At 33.5% G+C, this 22,270-nt stretch overlaps 2 protein-coding genes, 1 long non-coding RNA gene and 1 pseudogene across 7 annotated transcripts in view; 1 reads left to right on the plus strand and 3 right to left on the minus strand.

Moving 5' to 3' along the window:
- Positions 1 to 2,840: 2,840 nt before the first annotated feature.
- Positions 2,841 to 3,383, minus strand: LOC106332947. The gene is made up of 3 exons (XR_001268241.1): positions 3,327 to 3,383; positions 3,138 to 3,260; positions 2,841 to 3,066 (listed from the first exon to the last, which is right to left on the minus strand). It is a non-coding gene; the product is annotated as an uncharacterized LOC106332947 (long non-coding RNA).
- Positions 3,384 to 8,941: 5,558 nt separating this feature from the next.
- LOC106336406 (protein trichome birefringence-like) lies at positions 8,942 to 11,754 on the plus strand. 2 transcript variants are annotated; one of them, XM_013775241.1, is made up of 5 exons: positions 8,942 to 10,000; positions 10,074 to 10,266; positions 10,337 to 10,530; positions 10,620 to 11,137; positions 11,480 to 11,754. In XM_013775241.1, the coding sequence occupies exons 1-4, from the start codon at positions 9,111 to 9,113 to the stop codon at positions 11,131 to 11,133; spliced, it is 1,791 nt and encodes a 596-aa protein (XP_013630695.1). In that variant the 5' UTR covers positions 8,942 to 9,110; the 3' UTR covers positions 11,134 to 11,137; positions 11,480 to 11,754. The 2 variants fall into 2 exon arrangements, with proteins under 2 accessions (XP_013630695.1, XP_013630694.1); XM_013775240.1 differs by lacking the exon at positions 11,480 to 11,754 and having other exon boundaries at positions 10,620 to 11,342.
- A 325-nt stretch (positions 11,755 to 12,079) lies between these two features.
- On the minus strand, positions 12,080 to 14,512 carry LOC106331932 (annotated as a pseudogene).
- A 3,523-nt stretch (positions 14,513 to 18,035) lies between these two features.
- The window catches only part of LOC106335779 (nucleolin 1-like), a 25,878-nt gene continuing 21,643 nt past the window's right edge, over positions 18,036 to 22,270 (minus strand). For 2 of the 4 annotated variants that reach the window (XM_013774395.1, XM_013774392.1), the window contains exons 2-5: positions 19,237 to 19,307; positions 18,682 to 19,005; positions 18,475 to 18,594; positions 18,036 to 18,394 (exon numbers count right to left, since the gene is read on the minus strand). In XM_013774395.1, the coding sequence (XP_013629849.1) occupies positions 18,196 to 18,394; positions 18,475 to 18,594; positions 18,682 to 19,005; positions 19,237 to 19,307 (714 nt within the window). In that variant the 3' untranslated portion in view covers positions 18,036 to 18,195. Of the gene's footprint in view, positions 18,395 to 18,474; positions 18,595 to 18,681; positions 19,006 to 19,236; positions 19,308 to 19,678; positions 19,877 to 22,270 lie in introns of those variants that run through there. The other 2 variants (XM_013774391.1, XM_013774394.1) reach the window with 2 other exon arrangements.

Here is a 22,270-nt window from a genome sequence, read left to right on the forward strand (position 1 = left end):
TCCAAATTTTGCCTAATTTGAGAGCTGCGTTTTTTAAAACAACATGTGAAAAGATCAATTTTAAAGTAAATTGTGCGGCAAGTATGAAAATATTAATTAGTAAATATTTGCTACTATAATTTTGGCTATTTGTTTTCATCATTAAAACTCTATATAAATATGCAGTGTCTGCAACACAACTCCTCACCACATCGCTCTTTCTGAATCATCATTAACAAAACCAGAAGTACACCAATGACGGACTTTATAGGATTGTAAACGAAGAGTTTTGAAGATACTTTTCACAGTAGTCGTAGTTTTCTTAGTTTTTATTTATTTATTTTGTTTCCTTATTATATAGGATATGCTTTCACATTTTATTTTATTTTATCGCCTATGTTTCGTTTTATCTTATATTCATATTTTATTTTCTGAAAGCAATAATTATATTGCATATATTTCGTTTTATCTTTATTTCATAATTAATTTTATATAAGTTTTTGTTTACTCTTATAGATTCATTTTCACGAACTATACTTCAATCACACAAAACAAATAACACAAGTTTTAAAAAACTTTGAAGCTTACTTTATTTACATATCCACAATTTCGTTGAATCCCTTAACATAAATAACATGTAATATTTGTGTCTATAACTTTTACATTTCTAATATCTATATATTCAAACTTATAATTTCTTTAAGTTTCCTCATTCCGCGCAGGGCGCGGGTGATCACCTAGTGCTAGAGTATTATCAAATAGCATAAAAAGTATATAGATTCTCACTAGATGTATTCCTATCTTTTTTCTTTTCAGTCTCTGTTTCAAGTTGTGTCATCCGTTCTCCACGCTTTCTCTGTTTGAGCATTTGTATGCTTTGTTTCATTACTTGATTTACCGATGTACGAAGGAATTAGTTGTTTGATGATTGCTCCAAGCTCTCTGAGTTTTGGTTTCTGTGAACGAATGATATCTGGCATCATTAGCTCACTCCTTGTCTATATGTGACTTCTTAAGCTTTTCATAATTGTAAGCCTTCACACAACATCCAAACGCTCTTTCGTTAAAAAATGTCCATTCTTGTAATTATTGTGACATTCTCTCCTTAGCATTTGAGAGTTTGATGCTAGAGCTGCCATTATTTTAATTTTTCAAAAGAAGAGATACATGGTGAGATGTTTTTTTTTTAAATTGGTGAGATATTTTAATATTTTTTTGTGTGACAGAGTTAATCTTATATATTAAAACAGAAGTCACAACTTTGATTCATGTGTGATTTTTTTTTTTAAAAATAGACCTAATGTACATATTCCTAAAAAGTCATGTTACATTTAATATCTAATCTTATCATTTAAATTTTGGGCCTACTAGAAATTTTTATTTGGCTATCCATAATTGGATGTAACAATAGATGATCCATTGGATTTATGGATAGTATAAAATAAATAGATATAGTTTAATGTTATAATACTTTATCTCCATATGTTAATTATTTTAATATTTGTCGATGTTAACTTTTAAAATTATAAAAATTCTTTTTTAAATAACAAAAATCATATTATCTAACAATGATTAATATTTACTACCTTAAATCAATGGAATTTTTTTTTAAAACTATATAATTTATTTTAAAAATTAAACAAAAACTAAATGTTTAATTATTTACTCGATAATATAAATCTATGAAGCGAAAAGTTTAATTTTTTATTAACTTTCTAAATTTGTGAAATGTTACAATATCTTTGAATATGACAATAAAACAATATTTTACTAATCTTTTTATATATATAGTTACGATTTTAATGAAATAATAATCCAAAAATATATATATAGAAAAAGATACAAATACATGTGAAAGTTTGAAACAATCTATTCAATGAAAAAAATATACTGTAAACTTATTATGTTTTAAAAATTGATATAAACACATATATTATAATATATACCAATTTAGAATTGAAAAAAAAATGTTTATATAAAAATAATTGAAAACAAAATTACGCACGGTTGCGCGGATCGAGATCTACTATATGTTTGTTTTGAGAGGTTTTGGAAGAGATGTGACTTGTGAGGAGATGAGAAAGAGTTTATCCGATAGATGGATGAGTTGGAAAAAAATTGACAAGGATAAGCAGCCATATGAAATTAAAACATTATCTATTTATAGTTGTGTTCTTCTTTTACAAAAATTCTCATTGTTCAAAATTCTAACTTATTTTTCATAATATAATACTAGAACTAAAAATTACAGTATAGTTAGTAGTTATTCTATTAAAATAGTGTCATTCTCTACTGTAGAAAAATCATATTAGGACCACTGCATTAATGGTTTACATTAATTAATCAAATATATAACATTACTAAAAAAAATTGATAATTATAGAGATATCAATAATAAATTAAATAACTATAAATTTAAATTTTATTTTTATTTGCGGCAAAATCTATTGACCAAAATCCAACATTTTTTTATTAAGTGTAGGCACAGCCCTGCTCAACGTCTGGGCTGTTTTGGTTGGTCAGAGAATGAAGAAAACCGTAAACAGTTACCGGACTCGATTAAGTTGATTCAATATCTTGGAAAATGCTCGTGTTTTCAGAACTATTAACATGTTTTATCAACAAGAAAAATAAACCATGATTCGACTCTTTTTCAATGGAAATGCTTTGTTATCAAAACCAGATAATAATTATTAAACATCCAGAGATTCAAACGAGACAACATCCAGATAAGAAAAAGAACAAAAAAGCATAGAAAGTAATAGATAGAGAGAGGCTCCATTGTATCACAGTTAAGAGCGTTGCAACTTAAAAACCCCTGTTAGGTATGATGCGACAATGACGCCCTGTGTGGAAAGTCTTTACTCCCCCACAAACAACCTCAACAAGTTGATGTGGCTTCCATCAACTTCAAACACCTTCTCTTGCGCATGTTCTCCAACAATAGCAAATTCAGCTGAAGCAAACTTGGTGGAAATTTTGACGTAACTTATCTCTCCACATGAAGAGAAATGTTTACGCAAGGCCCTCTCGATATCAATCTTACTAAGCAATTTGTCATATCCAGTAACAGAAACGGCAATGGAACTGCAATGGCACGAGATGATGATATTAACACCACATTAAAAAAATATTCAAACATAAAAAAAATTACGTACCGGCCAGCAGCTTCCGGAAAAGGATAAGGCTTAACAATGGCCTTTCATCCGCCAACGTCAATTCCACTAAGTTGCAACGCCTTGTCTGCTGTACTTTCTCCCACGATATAAATAACGGCACGCCTGCGAAAAAAATTAAAAGTTAGATATAATAAAACCTACTGTGAAAACATGAAGTTAACAACAAACCTTAAGAGTCTTTTATCTCTTTGGCGGATACAGATATCAGTGATCAGTCCACATGTTGAGAAGAGTTTTCTCAATGCTCCATCGACATCATCATGTGGCAGATTGATGTCATACGCCGTAACAAAAACCCTCCCAATGTTACTGCAATAATCGGGACAAGAACAACACAATCTTACAGATACAAATAAATCTCAAACATACAAACAAAGCAACCAACGTTACTGCAACAATTGAGACAATATCATCAACGTGAGAAGAACAAGACATATCTCATAGATACAAAAGCAATCAATTTTTACCGGATTTTTTATTTGAGTAGAAAGAGTAGGAGGGTCGTTCAATGGTTATAATCTGGTGAGAACTAACTTGACAAGTTTGCATCCATTACTTGACGACAGATACACTTATATTTTTGGTATATTTTTCAGTTGAAATAACGTTAGTTTTTCTTCGCTTTCGTTCCGGGTTTTGAAAAGATGACATATGCAAAACTTTATATTCAAAAAAGAAAATTTTCACGTATTTGTTAATAATGCAGATAATTTTGCCATATTTTTTCATTTCTTCTTTTTACATAACAGAATAAATGATATAATATAATATTTATTGGGTTAAATTTATTTTAAATTTATAGAAGTCTTGTGTTTGATTTTTCAGAGTCCTCTTTGGTAAATTAGAATATATATATTTCTAGGTGGATTCCTACGAAAAGCGAGTCTCTATGACTCCACTGTTTATTCTAAAGATTTTTCATGATACATGATTACATGTGTGAGATTTGCTAAAATCTGTGGACAATAAGGTCAGAGGTCAGTGTCACAAACTAAGCATAAGAATTAGTCAATGCAAGACTCGATCACGAGATCCATACATAATTACAGGAGACACAATTATTCCTTTATAATAAAATTATGGTTTTCAGATCTGGATTATATAATTTTTATTATTATTTTGTATTCAGTACTAGAAAGAGAAAAATCAAATTAAATTGCTATTGCATATTCAAACTTCTTAGACCCATAATTAGATTGAGAGTACATATTATAGTTTTAATTGTTTATGGTTCAAATCACTACTATTTTAGAAAAAAATATGTACACTTTTGTAGTTTAATAGATTACAATATGGTCTCCAACATATTGATAGAGAAAATAAAGGGTTCAGACCCATGCTAACATATATATGCATGATGATCATACTAATCCATACTAATCATACTAATCCATATTTATTATGATCATCGAAGGTGTCATCGTCTGCACAGCATTTCGCCGCAGCAACGGGATGCAAGAAACTCGAAAGAGGAATTAAAAATACTTTCGTAACTGGGAAAATTACAATGTCTACGGTGAATGACCTCAGTGGCTCAGCCACGGTTAATACTTCGCCTGTGTCTCATAAGGGATGCTTCGTCATGTGGCAAATGCTGCCGGAAAAGTGGCTCATCGAGCTGGTAGGTGGCGGTCATAAGATTTCAGCCGGAAGAGAAAATAGAATAGAGGTTGGAGTGATTTTACTTCTAAATGCTATTTCTTCCTCTAAATATAGAGGTGAAAATAGCAATCTCTTTAAAGAGAAAATAGAATAGGGTTGGAGTGATTTTACTTCTAAATGCTATTATAGAGACAAATATAGAGGTGGGTTGGAGATGCTCTAAGGCATGGCCGACGTAAATGATCGACGTTGAGATTTCAGGTTTTCTGATTCTTACTATTCTAATTTTTCAATATAAATTTGAATATTCCATTTGCTTTATAATATAGTGGTTTAAAAGTATTTTTTTTGTTTCACTATATAAATTGTTTTAATATTTCAATGTAACTTTATACTTATTGGATATTGTATGGCCAATTAAATTATGTAAATTACTATGTAATTGATTAAACTTATATATTAAATGACAATTTTCTAAAGTAATAATTTTTAAATATTACAAATTTTAACTAAAACTGGAGGACATAAGCCTCAGATAGAGTGTCCACGTAGGCAAAAATAATCGGCCAAAGATAAACTATATTTTTGCCTTGTCACCTCATCTATTTGTTTTTACAAAATGAACCTTTAACTTTTTACTTAAAAAATTATAACCGGAAATATTTTTTTAGTGAAATATATTATTTATATAAATATAATTATATATTTTTTAATTTACATAGTAGTTTGTAAATAAATATTTAGTGTAAATAATATCATAATTTTATATAATACTAAAATAAATTGGGCTGGTTTTTAACTTGCACAAATAAAAAATATTATTTGTAAACTTAGAAAAGAGTATATCAAGAATATTCTTTTTTAGGAGAGAAAATAGTTAAATATTTCGGAGACAAATCCATCTCTATTATGAAATTCCTCTATTTTAGAGAAAAAATAGAGGAATACATTAGAGATGGTCTAAGGCATGACCGACGTTGAGATTTCAGCTTTTCTGATTCTTACTATTCTAATGTTTCAATATAATTTGAATATTCCATTTGTTTTATAATTTAATGGTTTAAAAGTATTTTTTGTTTCACTATATAAATTGTTTTTATATTTCAATGTAACTTTATATTTCTTGGATATTGTGTGGCCAATTAAATTATGTAAATTACTGTGTAATGGATTAAATTTTTATATTAAATGACAGTTTTCTAAAGTAATAACTTTTATATACTACAGATTTTAATTAAAACTGATTACATTTTGAAACTGATAGAGTAATCTATAAACTAACTCTATATAGAGATGAGGACAAAATTGTAAAGTGGTCTTACCTTGAATTTCTTTCATTCTGTGCATTACTAATTGGAAGGAGATAATCTACATCTAATATTATGTCACTTTCAGTATATTAGAAATGGTTGAACCGTAAACCAATTAAGGATGATGTAAGGAAGACATAAAGATGTATTTCCAGTTATCACAAATATAGAATCAATTGACAACAACTTAATTATGTCCAGCGTAGGACAACATAGAAGAGTTTCCATACCTTCTAATATTATAATATCTCACTATATTAGTGGATAAATCAGTTTTCTCTAGCACAAATACTCACTCCATTCTTGGAGTTTAAATTTTTCTATCTGATGATATTAGTAGTTTGATCCCAAAAAAAAAAAAAGTCGAACTGTACATTATAATTGGAGAAAGAAAATAAACAAAAATCAATCGAAGACTTTTAAGGTATATGAAACAAAAATTGGAAATAACAATTCTCTGCAATTAAAGAATATGGCAATAAAATTGTAAAATACAAAATAAAACAAAATTTATACACAGAAAGAAAGATTTAGTAAAATAAAATCATAATAAAATTTCCATAATTGATAGTGCTCAATTACACAAAAAGTCTAAATTTACAACATACACAGTTTTATTTACATCTTTAAACCTATTATCTAAATAAAATAATTCTAAAAAAAGTGTCAGCATGAAGAGTTAGAAAATATACGATAAAATATAAATCATAACGTTAAAAATAAATTATCATTAATCACTAAAAAATCATGTTAGTAGTAATAAAAATGAAATGACAACACATTTATTAAAACCATATAATGGCACACAACAAGGTGTTATTAAATATACAAACTACAAATTAAATATGCTCAACGCAAACACACATAAAAATGAGACATCATATTTGGATATATTTAAATAAATAATTTTAAATATATTATATTCTTGATAATTTTAAAATTACTTAAAAAGAACTAAATTATTAAAAAATTAATATACAAATAAAACTAAAGCAATATTTTGTAACGTCAAAATAATAAATGAATAAAAAATATATTATGTTAATAAAATAGATTTTAGATTTTAAAGACTCATAATTCATGTAATATTACAAAATTCAAAATATGTTTATTACAATTAATATTTACCATTAGATATATTAAAATAATATTCTAGATCGATATTCAATTGTCAGTTTTCAACTATTACACGTAAAAAAATATTATTAAGTATGCTTTTTTTTTTGAAAAGGAGGTTTGATATTTTAAGTAGGTTATTGGAGTACTTTTTCTTTTTGTGAATTTATTCGAGATGAGATTCCGATCTTTTAAACTAAGATCATTTATGTTCTATACATAATTATTATTTTTTACATAACTCTAAAATCTTGGACTTGATTCTTCATATTTTATTAGCTAATTGTGTTACATATAATAGAAATACTTACTTCAAACTAAAAATATATATAAAAAAAATTTAAAATTAGTTATATATAATTTAATATATAAAAATTCACATACAAATAAAAATAATAAATGTAACAAATTTAAATATATTATCCGCGCATAGCGTGGAGAAATGATCTAGTTTAATCCTAAAAGACAATATTAGATGAATTATGAAACGCTTAAGACTTTTATAGACGCAAATTGGAATCTTCTGTATTAATTTCAAGGGCATCACACCATCGGTACCAGCCCTCCAAGCACTTTCCTCTTCATCTACCTAACCTGCCACCTAAATTAGCTAAGACGATAACAAATAAAAGAGTCAAGTCTCATGGACCTCCAGATACACTCGATATTATAAGATGCATATGAATAACCATATCTCGCTAAATTTACTCATGAACATGGCTTTTATCTATCTTTCTCAAAAAACATGGCTTTTATCTAGTCATTGCCGAGCTACATTTTCTTACGTATATAATTTTCACACATGGACAAGGGTCGTAAAGAACAAGATAGGTTGATTGGTGATATAGTGGAAAGGTCTGCTGTCAATAAACCGTGAAGATGACTCAAAACACATGTGGCTACATTTAATATGGGGTATGAATTTTAATGAAGGAAAATATGTTAAAACGTCTGCCGCTATGATCTTGTACCCCGCAGATTTACATTCTCGACAAGATAACACAAAAGAAGGTCCTTGGTATAAGCTAATCGGATTATAACTGAATTTTCAATGTGGCCACCAATCAGTTATGCTCTTTATGGCCAACAACGTACCAACGTATTTGATTTTGTTTTTATCATCTCCATGTTGATCTTTTCCTGTTTTATTTGTATATATCATGAATAGTCATATAAGTTTTTGCCAAAATGTTATAAACTTGCATTAAAAACAGATTTGACTAGGTTTCCATCGAAGAACAAAGTTACCATCCAGATCTTTGACTTTAGTTAATCAGATTCAAATCAGCAAACTCATATGGATATATACAACTACACAAGCATGGATTTAGTCATTTAGAGATAATTGAAAATAGATTCCGACGTGGATCCTAATAAATTTCGATTTAATTCAGATGCAAACACATGAATCTATGCCATATCCTACGTTAGTTTTCAGTTACAAAAGAAAATATCCTACGTTAGATCATAGTACAAATAAGAACAACTCAGCAGTAATTAATTACACAGTTGCAACATGTGCGTAAAGAAGCTTCCCAACCATTCACATTAATCTCTTCTCTCCTCTTTAACCTGTTGACCATAGATTTTTTTTTTTTTTTTTTTTGTCACAGTTGACCATAGATATAGGAACAAAAAAAAGTCGAATCTCGTACCACCGACACGCACTTTGATAGTGGCATTCCCGTAATTAATTTCAAAACGAGGGGCATTTGGTAAATAACTCTCCACTTTAAGTCATTCTCCTAACGGTGTCGTTCGGACATAACTACGACCCCTTTCTCTTTGTTTCTAAAAGTTCATCTTCTCTCCTACTTTTTTTTCTCTCTCTAAACCTAAACAAAACCACTGTTTCTCTCTCTCCCAACCACTAAACACTCCCCACGCGCCACGAACTCCTCCACACACACCACTTCCCCTCCACATGGCGTCGGAGGCCGTCAAATATATGCCGATTCACGGCGCAACAACAACAACCGCCGCCGCAGCAGAAATAAGAAGCTTCTTCTCCGCCGTGAAACCGAAAAAAACATCAACTTTCGCTTACGCGTTTGTAATCACCTTCGTCTCTTTCACTCTCTTCTTCGCCTTTAGTCCTTCTCCTAACTCGTCCTCTCCTTGGTTCTCCAACATCTTCTCTTCTTCCTCCTTCTCCACCGCCGCCGCTTCTTCTTCGTCAAAAACCACTTCCGTCTCTTCGATCTTCTCCTACATAATCCCCAATGTCACTTCAACGAACCCCACCAATAGATCTAGCGACGCCGCGTCTAACACCACCGTCCCCGTCTCCGTTAACTCCACTTCTCCTTCCCCAAGTTTGAGTTCCGTCGTCAAAAACAGTACTTTGCAAGCACCGCCGCCGGAGAATCGAACTCCGGTTGCTAAAAACGCGACCTCTGAATCTCCGATCGTAAACCGGACCAAACCGGTTGCAAAAACCAATACTTCGCAACCTCTGCTTCCGACAAAATCGAGTAATCAGACACGGACAGCCGACGAAGCTCTGTCTCCGGCGAAATCACCGCCCGTGTCGGTGGCGGATCGGACGGTTAATTCCACCTCATCAACTCCTTCTAAACCGGGAAAGCAAACCGGTTCTGTTTCTTTATTGGAACAAGAGATCAAGAAATGGAGTGAGTCTCTGAAAGACTGCGAGTTCTTCGACGGTGAATGGATCATGGACGATTCGTACCCGCTTTACAAACCCGGTTCGTGTAATATTATCGACGAGCAGTTCAACTGTATTTCAAACGGAAGACCCGACAAAGACTTCCAGAAACTGAAGTGGAAACCTAAGAAATGTAGTTTACCGAGGTAAACGACGTTAGTGTAATTTAGTATTTTGAATTATATATATGATTAATAAATATATGTAATGAAAATGAAGGTTAAATGGAGGTATTATGCTGGAGATGCTTAGAGGAAGAAGGCTAGTGTTCGTGGGGGATTCTCTGAATAGGAACATGTGGGAGTCTCTGGTTTGTATGCTTAAAGGATCGGTTAAAGATGAGAGTAAAGTCTATGAAGCTAGTGGTAGACATCATTTTCGTGGGGAGGCTGAGTACTCTTTTGTCTTCCAGGTAATGGCTTTTTCATTTCTCTTGCAACAATTCATTTTTTTTTAAATGTTTTTTTTTTTTAATTTGATAGGATTATAATTGCACGGTGGAGTTCTTTGTTTCACCGTTCTTGGTTCAAGAAAATGAGATTGTTGACAAGAAGGGAACAAAGAAGGAGACGCTAAGGCTTGATTTGGTTGGGAAGTCTTCAGAGCAGTACAAAGGAGCTGATATTATTGTCTTTAATACCGGACATTGGTGGACTCACGAGAAAACATCCAAAGGGTAAAAAAGACAACTCCCTTTAATCTATAATGTGAGTTGCTTTGTCTTTGTATTGTGTAATGTAGAACTGATATTATTAATTTTTAAAGGGAGGATTATTATCAAGAAGGGAGCAATGTGTATCACGAGCTCGCTGTACATGAAGCTTTCCGTAAAGCGTTGACCACATGGGGTCGATGGGTAGAGAAGAATGTGAATCCTAACAAGTCTCTTGTTTTCTTCCGGGGCTACTCCGCTTCGCATTTCAGCGGTGGACAATGGAACTCGGGAGGAGCTTGCGATAGCGAGACGGAACCGATCAAGAACGAGACGTACCTGACACCGTACCCGGATAAAATGAAGGTGCTGGAGAGAGTGTTGAAGGGTATGAGAACGCCCGTCACGTATCTTAACATCACTAGATTAACTGACTACAGAAAGGATGGTCACCCGTCCGTGTACCGGAAGCAAAGCTTATCGGATAAAGAGAAGAAAACGCCGTTGCTGTACCAAGATTGTAGCCACTGGTGCCTCCCTGGAGTTCCGGACTCTTGGAACGAGATCCTATATGCTGAGCTGCTTGTCAAACTCAATCAGCTTGGCCAAACACGACGGAATCCTTAAAAAGGTTTTTTCCATCTCGAACATTTGTTTGATCTCTCAATACTTTTCTTTCTTCTGTTTGATTGTTTTTAGTTGATTATAGAATGTTTAGAGTAAAAAAGATGAAAAGTATGATTTACTCTCTTATATCTTTGCTACTATTTATTGTAAATGCTTTTGTTACCACGGTTACTATACTTAGCTCCAAAGAGAGAAGTTACATATTGATATTTTGATTCCAATAATCGCTGTTACATATGTTTGATCGATGATCTAAATTGAGAATAATTTTTGACTTTTTTAATTACATGTATTATGAGGTGGAACATCGTTATTTTTTGTTATTGAAATAAAGTTTTGGATTTAGGAATAATGTAAATGTAAACGCAAGACTTTGCATACGGAAGCATGGATTTGAGAGATTGTCGACCACCGACAGTTCCGACAAGTACTTTACGTTTCGGAAAATAAAATATAGGATCTGAAGAGAGTGGGTTTGGTCACGACGTCTCACATGGGATGTTTGGACTTTTTTTTACTAGGAAGAAAGCTCGTTAAAAAGTCCATTAAGTCTAATGCTTTTATGAGTTCAGTGCGATTGGATCCAACCTGGTGCAGTTGTTCTCCACGTGACTTCTTATTACCTATTTCATCATGTATTAATGTAGGAGTTAATATGGGACATGTGACTATTTGGTTGGAGATTGGGAAAAGTAGATACAATGTGTTTATGTTTGTGTAGAAATTAATTTAAGGAATGCTTAAAAATTGAAGAAAGCTGGAAATATCTGAAAACTGAAGTACGCAGTACGAGACTCAACCATCGTACAAAATAGCTTTATTTAGTGAAAAAGTAGCGAATGACATTTCGTTGCTAGAAAGACCAATACGAACATCTCAACATTCTTGGAGATCCTCAATAAATCCGATAAATGATAGTATTGTATAAATGATATATTCACCATTTTGCTTAAATAGAGTATACTACTTTACAAAATATGGATAAATCAAACCATATATTTTGTTCGCTTGTCTTTCACTCAATAAACATGTCAACCCTTTTCCTCCATCTGTTTACCCGGTCCTACAACCAGAAACAGTACCAAAATCCAAAAGAAAACAAAATACTAACCGGATAATCGTTCGCTAGTCGTCTTTTAAAATAGGAGACGGTCCATTTGCTCAAACTGTAACCACTCAACCATTTATTTCGCACGTGCTTTCACGAAACTTGTTTGGCCGGTCCAGGTTTAACCGGAATCAAAGGACTATGAAATGATGACGTGGACAAGTCTATATGTGCTGCTGACGTGGATGGTTGTGATGATGAGGTGGCAACACGTTCGCAAGAAGGGCACATAGTGAGAGTGGTGGCCGGACGTTGCATGTAGAAAGGAGAAGAAGTCTTCAAAGCTCTCAATTCTTTAACCTCTTTCTGAAGCCTCCGGTTTTCGTCGGTTAGTGACTCACAACATTTCTTTAGGTATTCACAATCCACTTCCGTTTGCTTCAACTTTGTCCTATTCCCATTTGTCAATTACATAAACATAAACACATGTTGCTTATTGGTATATTGTACTACAAGGCACTGAATTCAGGCAAAGGAGCAACTCTAAGGGAACATATAGCATTTTTTATAAACATGATTAAGAATTAAGATATACTTATAACTTTTTATAAGAGATCAAAAACTCACCAAGTGCTAAAAGAAGTTTTGTATGTTCAAGATTGCCTTCTTGATTTCAATGTTCAATTTTTTTTTCATATACTTGTATTTTTTGACGCCGTATATTCATTAAATAGAGTAGTTGTGATATTTGGTTAAATTATATATGAAGAGTTATTATTTACTTTCTTGTTATCAGTAAGTCAGAATAAACAAATTATAGACGGAAATGGTGGCATAAGTGAAATGCTACTTTTGCACGAAAAATGACAAGAACAGACAAGCGACAATGTGTTATTATTACTCGTGATGCATCATGCATGTCGTCCTCATTCCTTTTTCAGAAATTAATGATCATCACAAAAAAATAGGAGAAAAATAGTATCTTGCTTTCGTCAAAAAAAAAAAAAATAGTATCTTGCATAAAAAATACTATTTCATAAAAAGAAAATGAATTAAGCTATAGTGACATAAGCTAACCTCGCTCGTCTGTTTTGAAACCAAACTTCAACCTGACGAGGACGAAGATTTAACTGCTTTGCCAACGCAATCTTTTGCTTCTGCAATGTTTATATTTTACATAAGATAAACAATAAAATGATAAGATTTGATTTGAAACACAAAAAATCTCAATAAAATTCACAAAATGTAAAAAATAATGGTGAGACCAACAGGATTAAGGGTGTTGTGTTCTTTGAAGCTGTCTTCAAGAAATGCAGATTGATCTTTAGAGAGCCTCAGTTTTTTTTTCTGATGGCTCCATTTTCGTCATCGTTGTCTTCGTTGCTGGCTCTTGAAGTAGATTTTTCAACCTCATCTTCCATATCTCTTTTATTATTTCTTTTCTCATAACCATAACTCTTAATCCCAAAATCTAATCGAAACGACGACGTTACACTATCCGGAGGGGACACTGGCATACTAGGCTCTGCCACCGTAGGTGCTCCTGAGAGATTGTTTTACATTAACAATGACTTTAAGCTGAAATCAAAACTAATTATCGGCCGGTCGTGGAATAACCGATTAGTTTTGTAATTTCAACATTACATTTGATTTTCGTTTTCTACAAAACCTTGGTTTTCTTTCTTGTCACAAATCAGTCAAGGCATATTTGGAAAATGATTTCAACATCCCACCGACACATTAATTATAATAAGTATGTACATTATACTAAGAAAATCGTAAAACATAAGCCATATTAAGGGATACTAATAAATTTCAAATGTTTTGTTTTTGTTTTTCGTGAAAATATACGGTATGTTTTCTTTTGTGGGTACGCATAACCACACAATATAACTACGGTAAACTAGTTGATTCTTATGCCCCATTTTTTTGTTTACAAACTAAAACCCTTACTGTTCTCAGGGATCCAAGGTAAGTGAAGCTGAAGCTGTAGTGACGGATCAACGGAAGATGAAACCCTAACTCCATCAGAATAATTTGCTCTTTGTGTTAGTTTACTCTTATACTTCTTCTCATCTTCTACCGACGGGGAAGAAGAGGATGACAACGATCTCTGACTACCAAAACCAAGTACATCCAAACCCATGTTGAACCCAATATTCTTGTCGGAAGTAGAGGTCGATTTTATTATACAAAAAAAAAAAAGTAGAGGTCGATGAGGCAGAGGGATTATTAGGAATCTTCGAGGGCTTCTCCAGAAAAGAGAACTTGTTAGTATTGTCACCTAGATACAAAGCTGGTTCCATCTCTTATGAAGGAAATAAGAATTTGAGAGAGAAAGAAAGAAACAAGAAGATCTGTTTTGGCCTTATGGTCATGAAGTGAAGCCCCACTTATTTATCTCCAGAGGCTCAGTATACTTAATTAATTAATAATAATGTTATAGTATATCGTCTCGCATAAAAACAAGTTTATGGTTTACTTTTTACCAAACATTAAGTTTATGGTTTACTTTTTACCAAACATTAATTGAATATAATCATCTCCATCTAATATACTGAATAAATATATATACATACATAATGTGATATAGAGTTTAGGAGTTAGACATGACCGACAACTGCCGATTCACATACGCACGTAAATGCATATAAATATATTCCTATTTTACACGAGTCTAGCGCCTTATGTGTTTATGTCATTATATTATCTCTATATATAAAAATAAGGGGAATGTTAATCCTTTATCTTTGTATTTGCAAGATGAAAGTCGAATCTTGAGAAAATGGTATGAACTTTTACTCTAATAGAAAACAAAAAAAAATCACGAAATTCGCAGATGCAATGTGCAAACTCTACCATTTCAAATACCTTCCAAATGTAAAGATAGCATTCACACCTATATAACAGATAATTTGGATAAATACAACTACACATTTGAATATGCGACCAATTGTGAATATATCGGACTCTCGTATGTAGTTCATCAGTACTATCCAGTCATCGAACGTATAACATCGGATTATTTTGAAAGAATTTCATGTTAGTATTCTTACCTTATCCCAAGTATTCCATTGAACTATAAGTATAGTAAACCATTAAGGAATTAGTGAATTTCTTTGGAAGAATTAGACTGTTTGTTGAAAATCATTGAAAACCATAATTAGATTGACCAGCCAGAGTGATTCTTGGTCATACGTTAATGATGGCGATTTTGACTTTATGGTTTAGGAACTTTTAAGAGATTTAAAAGAAAAGTTGAGAGTTGTTGAAGAAAAAACAAGAAAAAATAATTGGAAGTTAAAAAAGGACATAGTGACGGCTGACATAGTAATTACCGTTTAATGCTGCATCGAAATCAGATTGATTTTCGTTAGAATTCAGCATCAGAGACTCATGATTAGGGTTGCACATACAACTACATAGCAACGAATACGACATAATGATTAAGGATGATACTTAATGACAAGGGTAAGATAAATTAAAACGTGAAAACGATGACCCATCAAACGGTCACGAAAACACTCAATCAAATTGATTTCTTTTTAGTTTAACCAATATTTTTTCCTTTTTGTTTAAAAATGTTTGACCAAATTGTTATGGGCTCAATGCTTTAATCACCATGGCAATGGCCAATGGTCCTAGAAGAACTTGATTAATGTGTTCTTACCCAACATCATTCATGATTTTGCCACATTTTATTACGTACTTAACAAAATTCAAGGAGCAATATCTGCCGCTTATTGTTACATAAACTAGTTTTGACTTCTTAAAATCTATCACTTTATAGCGACAAGTTTCCCTTCACTATTTTGTAACATGAATACATGATTAACCGATTAAGTTTCAGAAAAAAAAAGGTTGATGCCGTTAAAGAAAACATACTATATTCCTTGTACGCATTTTTTTTGTCACGATATTCATTGTACGCATATACTGCTATATATCTTGTTTTTTTAGAAGTTACAAAGTTTTATCCGAGAGCGAAGTTTCCATGCATACAAAGAGGATGTCCCCACACGCGTGGGACGCGGATATCCTCAAAAAAATGGACAGGAGTGTCATGCTTTTAGGCTACTTTCAATAATTGAAGTCATGCATATATACCCACATTATTGTTATTATAATTACGATGTAAAATATTTTGTGGCATCTCATTCTTTTTCCTAAATTATGTTTCTCCTCTCTGCCCTACTAAATTAATTATACAGATTTTATTTTCCATTTATTTGATCTTATCTATGGTACATGTTTTGAGGAGTTGTGTATATAACTATATATACAATTTGACGCCCAATGCTATCTTTTTCTGTTAGTTTCCTATGCTACATGTTTTTGAGGAGTATTAAATAGTTCTGAGAAAAAACTTTTTTTTTCTGAGCAAAACTTAACCGCTTGTATATTCACCTAATTAACCCAATGTTTTATGCAACGAACAAGTCAGTTTGATGATATACTATAAACCCTTCCATGCAACTTTAAAACAATTTAGGATTCGTAACATATTTCTTATACGGAATTATACTATTTTATATGTGTTTGCCCATGCAAAGCGTTCCTTAAAACTAGTATATAATTAATATATACACAACACCCCTTTCTTTTTGCAATATAATAGAATTTTGTAAGCAACCTAACTTGACCAACCCACATTGAGTCCAATCGTGATTTAAAAACCTATAGATGTTTTATTTTCTGTTAACGTGTATTTTACCAAATTTGAATTATATATGGACATAGAACTACAATACTAATATAAATTAATATGATCATGTGGTTAAACCACATTCAATTTACCAAACCAACGAATAAGCGAGAAGCAAGTGAGAAATGGAGTTGAAGAGGGAGATATTCACGTGACAATGCGCCTGAGGAAGTAATTGGTGGATGGAGTTTCGAGCGATTGTGTGATGAATTGATGAACCGGTGGCGGTAGGGTCTGATTTGTCTTTGCTTGTGATTTGTACGGAGAGATACCTCTTCTCTTTGGTGAGCTACAACCTTATCATCACACGGCACATTCTTATGTAGCTCTATTAGAACCGCCGGTTACTAATCGGGTTCGACACTTGAGCTGTTTCAGCGTTTTAAGATTTTTACAAAAAAAATACAAAGGGCCAAAAATAGCTTCTGGGCAAGTATTTCTCAGGCCCATACTGCCCACGAATAAACTTAGTTGATCTATCATCAACCCACCCAAGGACATCTATTTCATAGGACGAAAAAAGGATTGAACATTCGTATTTAGCAGAGCTCATCGTGGAACAAGACTGCTTGATTATTTATGATTTGTCTCTCCTAAACTTCGAATGTAAATTTAATATGTCGTTGATATCATCACACAAGAACTGTCATGATTGTTGATAATTTATTTACATGTTAGGCGGTTTTTGTTGTCGTTATAGATGAGTGATTCGTAAATAATTCTCCAACGATAAATTCTTTCTTGGACACAATAAGATAAAGTCGGTCGAGAAAACTCTTATAAGTTCTACATTCTCTGTTATAATCAAATGATTAAAAAACAGTCCATGTGAATTTAAGCTAAAGAGAAGCAATTAAACATATCCGAAATATAAGTTTTTTTGTAGTAATCAAACATATCCGAAATATAAGTTTTTTTGTAGTAATCAAACATATCCGAAATATAAGTTTTTTTGTAGTAATCAAACATATCCGAAATATAAGTTTTTTTGTAGTAATCAAACATATCCGAAATATAAGTTTTTTTGTAGTAATCAAACATATCCGAAATATAAGTTTTTTTGTAGTAATCAAACATATCCGAAATATAAGTTTTTTTGTAGTAATCAAACATATCCGAAATATAAGTTTTTTTGTAGTAATCAAACATATCCGAAATATAAGTTTTTTTGTAGTAATCAAACATCCGAAATATAAGTTTTTTTTTGTAGTAATCAAACACATCCGAAATATAAGTTTTTTTTGGGTACTAAACAGAACAAGCAAACAAGCCGAAATTCATAAAATAAAATACTAAACCAGAATTCCTCTCACATCTGATGTGCCCACCCAGTGATCGTTGAGAGAGTGGCTGACCTGAAACGGTAACGCAAACGGGTCCAGGCACTACCTTTGGGTTTTGGATAGGGCAAGGCTTTGACCACCAGTGTGCAGCCTCCTAGGTCGGTTCCAGACAGCTGAACCGCTCGGTTGTTGGAGCCTAGTCCGTAGAAGTAGACCAGGGCACGGCTGCAAAGAAAAAGATAAAAGAAAGGAAACTAAGCGAATTGGGGTTTGTAACAAACTAGAGAAAAGTTCTAACTTCTAACCTGTTAAGAACGAAAACGTCGGTAATCTCGCCACATGTGGAGAAATGGTTAGTCAAAGCATTCTTCAAATCATCTTTAGTAAGTGAAGTGTCATATCCAGTAACGGATATGCCTTCGCTACTGCAAGAGTAAAAAAAATGCATTGTATTATATTGTTTACACAACTTACATAAGCCGAAAATGTCAACAGCATAAATAATAACTTACCGCTTTCTTCGATTATGTGCCACCCTCCTAGCAGCGAGTACATCAGTACTCAACCCAGTGCTGAGTTCACTGAGTTCTGGAGGCAAACTCGTAACGACAATCTTACTTCCTCCAACGTCACTTCCATTGAGTTGCAAGGCTTTGTCTCCTGCGCCTTCTCCACGAAGGATAACAATGCACGACCTCTGGAGTGCATTTGTCACTGGATCTCTGCGAATCTGGATGTTGTGGACTTCTCCACATGTCTTGAAAAGACTCTCCAAAGCCCGGTAGAGATCAATAGGTTTAAGGGAAGTACTGTACCCTTCAACACCGATCCTTATCCTAATTGTTCAATAGAATCAATTAGCAAACACATTTGAAAGTGAAGGTATTTATCTTTTATTACTTCACGTCTTTACATCAGAATCATAATATAAATATACACATACATTAGCTAGACCAAATAATATAGCTATTCAATCTAAACCAAATAATAGAATATTTATTGGTATCTATCAACATTACACAAAATCTCCAAAAAGCAAAGGAAAAAAAAAACAGAAATCTATTTACCTGCTTTTGTAGTAATCATAGTGCGACTTCATAACGTCGACATACTTATCACCGTACAAAGTCCTCTTCCCCTATATTTATAAGAAAATGTAATTAGAATCCTTTAAAAAATAATATATATATATATATGTATATTAATTTAAAAACCGAAAAAGATTGGGGACCAGAACAGAACAATCGCCGACAAAAACAAACAGGAACAAAAGAGTTAGGAGAAGACTTGGGTAAGAGAGATAGAGAAGAAACATGCACTGAGTTTGGGAAGAGATAAACAGCGGGTCTTTGAAGCTCGAACAATAATCAAAAGCAAAGAAGGAGAGGGAGAGGGAGGCCTTCTCTCGAGCCGGAGAAGACCGCCGGAAGCAAGAGATGAAAGATAGTTTTGAGAGAAAAGAAAAACAGAGTGACGACGCCGTTAGATGCGCGGAGAAGAAAAACTCACCGTGTACGGAGCAGAAACCCTAGAAGAAGATTCGAATCTCTCCATCGAGGCGTTGAGAAAAGCGATCATACGAGAAGAAGGTTCGGATCTCTCCATGGACTTTGATAAGATCGATACTTTTGTCTTTAGGGATTTTAGGAAGAATATCTTATTTTCTGGCTCAGACTTTCAGGAAACTTTATACTTGGTTTTTTTTTTGGGTTCAAATTATACTTAGTGATTTAAAGGTTATTATTAATTATTAATATAAATATATAGCTAAGCAAAATAAAAAGAACATAAAAGGCACCGTTCTTTTTTTTGGTACGTTGGATAAAAGATGGTGGATGGTATTTGTGGTAAAAACTTTAAAGAGTACTGTAGAGAAAAATGAAGTTTTTCGGAAAGAGAAATGTAAAACGCAAATAGATTTTTTTTTGTAGGTTCAAGAAAAACGATAGTGGAGAGCTTTTCTGGTTAGAGAAATTAAAGTCTTGGTATTTGTGGTAAAACTCAAAAAAGAGTTGGATACAGAAAAATGAATTTTTTTCCGGAAAGAGAAATGTAAAAAAAAGCAAATATATTTATTCATTCATTAACAAATTTTTTGTAGGTTGAAGAAAAAAAGATAGTGGAGAGCTTTTCTGATAAAATAGTGGTCAGAGTCTTTTGAAAAACGCTCATCATGCGATGCCAATGTAAGAGGAAACGCCTCGTGCTGGGACCCAAAAATATCAATATTCTGAACAACCGTTTATTGAGCAACTCGATTATAATTTTTATGTGATTAATTTACTTTAATAGAATGGAAGTCAAACTGTTCTTTAACAAATTTGTTAATGAATGAATAAAATGAACTTTATTATTTTTTTGATGTATTCTATTTTTACTATTTCATTTATTTTTAATTCAATGATTTTTATTAGTTCACAAATCACAACCTCTACATATATGTTTTAAAGTTACATAATATTTAGTTTTAAGTATGTGTACATATACACCGAAATCAATTCAAAAGAAGTCATGAAAATATGAAATGAAAACGCTCCCAAACACTTTTTACGAGAAGAGTTATTAACCGTTATGTTGAAAAGGAGGGTTTAAGATCTTAGCCTTCTGACCGATAGATAATTCGTAGCATATTCGAATTGTTCCCTCTTTTAGAAGTATCTACTGGTCCGAGCGAAGTCTTGCTGTATTACACGCCGGGTTCTTCCCCGACGGTGGTCGGAGGGACCGATGCAGCCAGCGCTCCTCCCTGGAAACGACACCAAGACGAAGACGATGGACAGCTACAACTCTCAAGACCATAGCTATCAGAAAGCATCTGAGAAACATGGAGCAGGAAGGTCAACGATAACCTAGAGCTCTATGGGTGGATAGTAGATTACTGGGGAATCCCGATAACAATTATAGTAACGTGGCGGAAACGTGATACAAGAGTAACAGTCAGCCTCAACGAAAGTAACAGAGTCCACTAAAGGCAACTATCAACCCCAATCAACAACCAGCGGCGGGGGAATCCCTCAAGCGGGGGTAAAAGTGGTCTGTAACCCCGAAGTTTCTAGACAGCTCAACTCAAAAGAAACAGCTATGTCTCATAGAAGAATCTCATCGGCAGAGAAGGGCAAGGGCGTAAGCCTTGAATCGCAACAGCCTTCACGCACAACAAGGGTTAAAGTCCCTTTACCAGACAACTCAGACCTGCTATGTAAACATTCGCTAACGCTCATTGGGCAAGTGACAAACAAAACTGTGCAAAAGGTTTGGTCGTTAATTCCATTCTTCACTGAACATTGGAAGACAGAGTTTAAACCAGTGGGTTCAGACTTGGGAAATGGTTTGTTTCAATTCCAATTTGAGCTGGAATCAGATCTACTGGCGGTGCTAGATCAACGCCCATATCACTATGCGCGATGGATGGTAATCCTGCAGCGCTGGGAGCCAACTGTTTCCCCTACTTTCTCTTTGCTAATTCCGTTTTGGATCAAGATGCAAGGGCTCCCGGTGCACCTCTGGACAGAGGAAACAATTAAATGCATAGGACAAGATATCGGCTTATATGAAAAGGCGGAGATTACCTCGCTCACAGCAAGAATGAGAGTTCACGTCAATGGCATGCTCCCACTGATTACCAGCTCTGTTGTGGAGTACCCCAATGGGGATGAAGCCTCCACCACTCTAATCTATGAAAGACTGGATAAACATTGTACTAAATGCCTCCGACTAGATCATGAGCTGAAAGAGTGCCTTGTAGCCAGAGCAGAGGCGAAAGCAGCCAAAGCAAGACAAGAAGGCGAACATAGTCAGGCTACTCGCAGGTCAGAGCAGGAGCTTGGATCTAACAGAGGTTTCTCCGTAACACCAAAGCCAAGCAATCAGAACCCGCGGAACAGAGAGCAGGTAGGCCAAGCTGCATTCTAATTCTCGGCCTCAAACAATGATTACAATCGTGTAGGGAGAAGTGATAGAGAAATACGAGAAAGGGAACAGCTAAGACCCTACAAATCTCAGTCTAGGTCTTGGCAGGAGAGAAGCTCGTACCGTCGAGTTCACCAAACGAGGAAGAGATCACACTACGAACACGAGAGAGCAACACCCCCCCCCCCCCCC

Source organism: Brassica oleracea, chromosome C3 (genome assembly GCF_000695525.1).
Source record: "Brassica oleracea var. oleracea cultivar TO1000 chromosome C3, BOL, whole genome shotgun sequence".
In the NCBI taxonomy this organism is placed as follows: Eukaryota; Viridiplantae; Streptophyta; class Magnoliopsida; order Brassicales; family Brassicaceae; genus Brassica; species Brassica oleracea.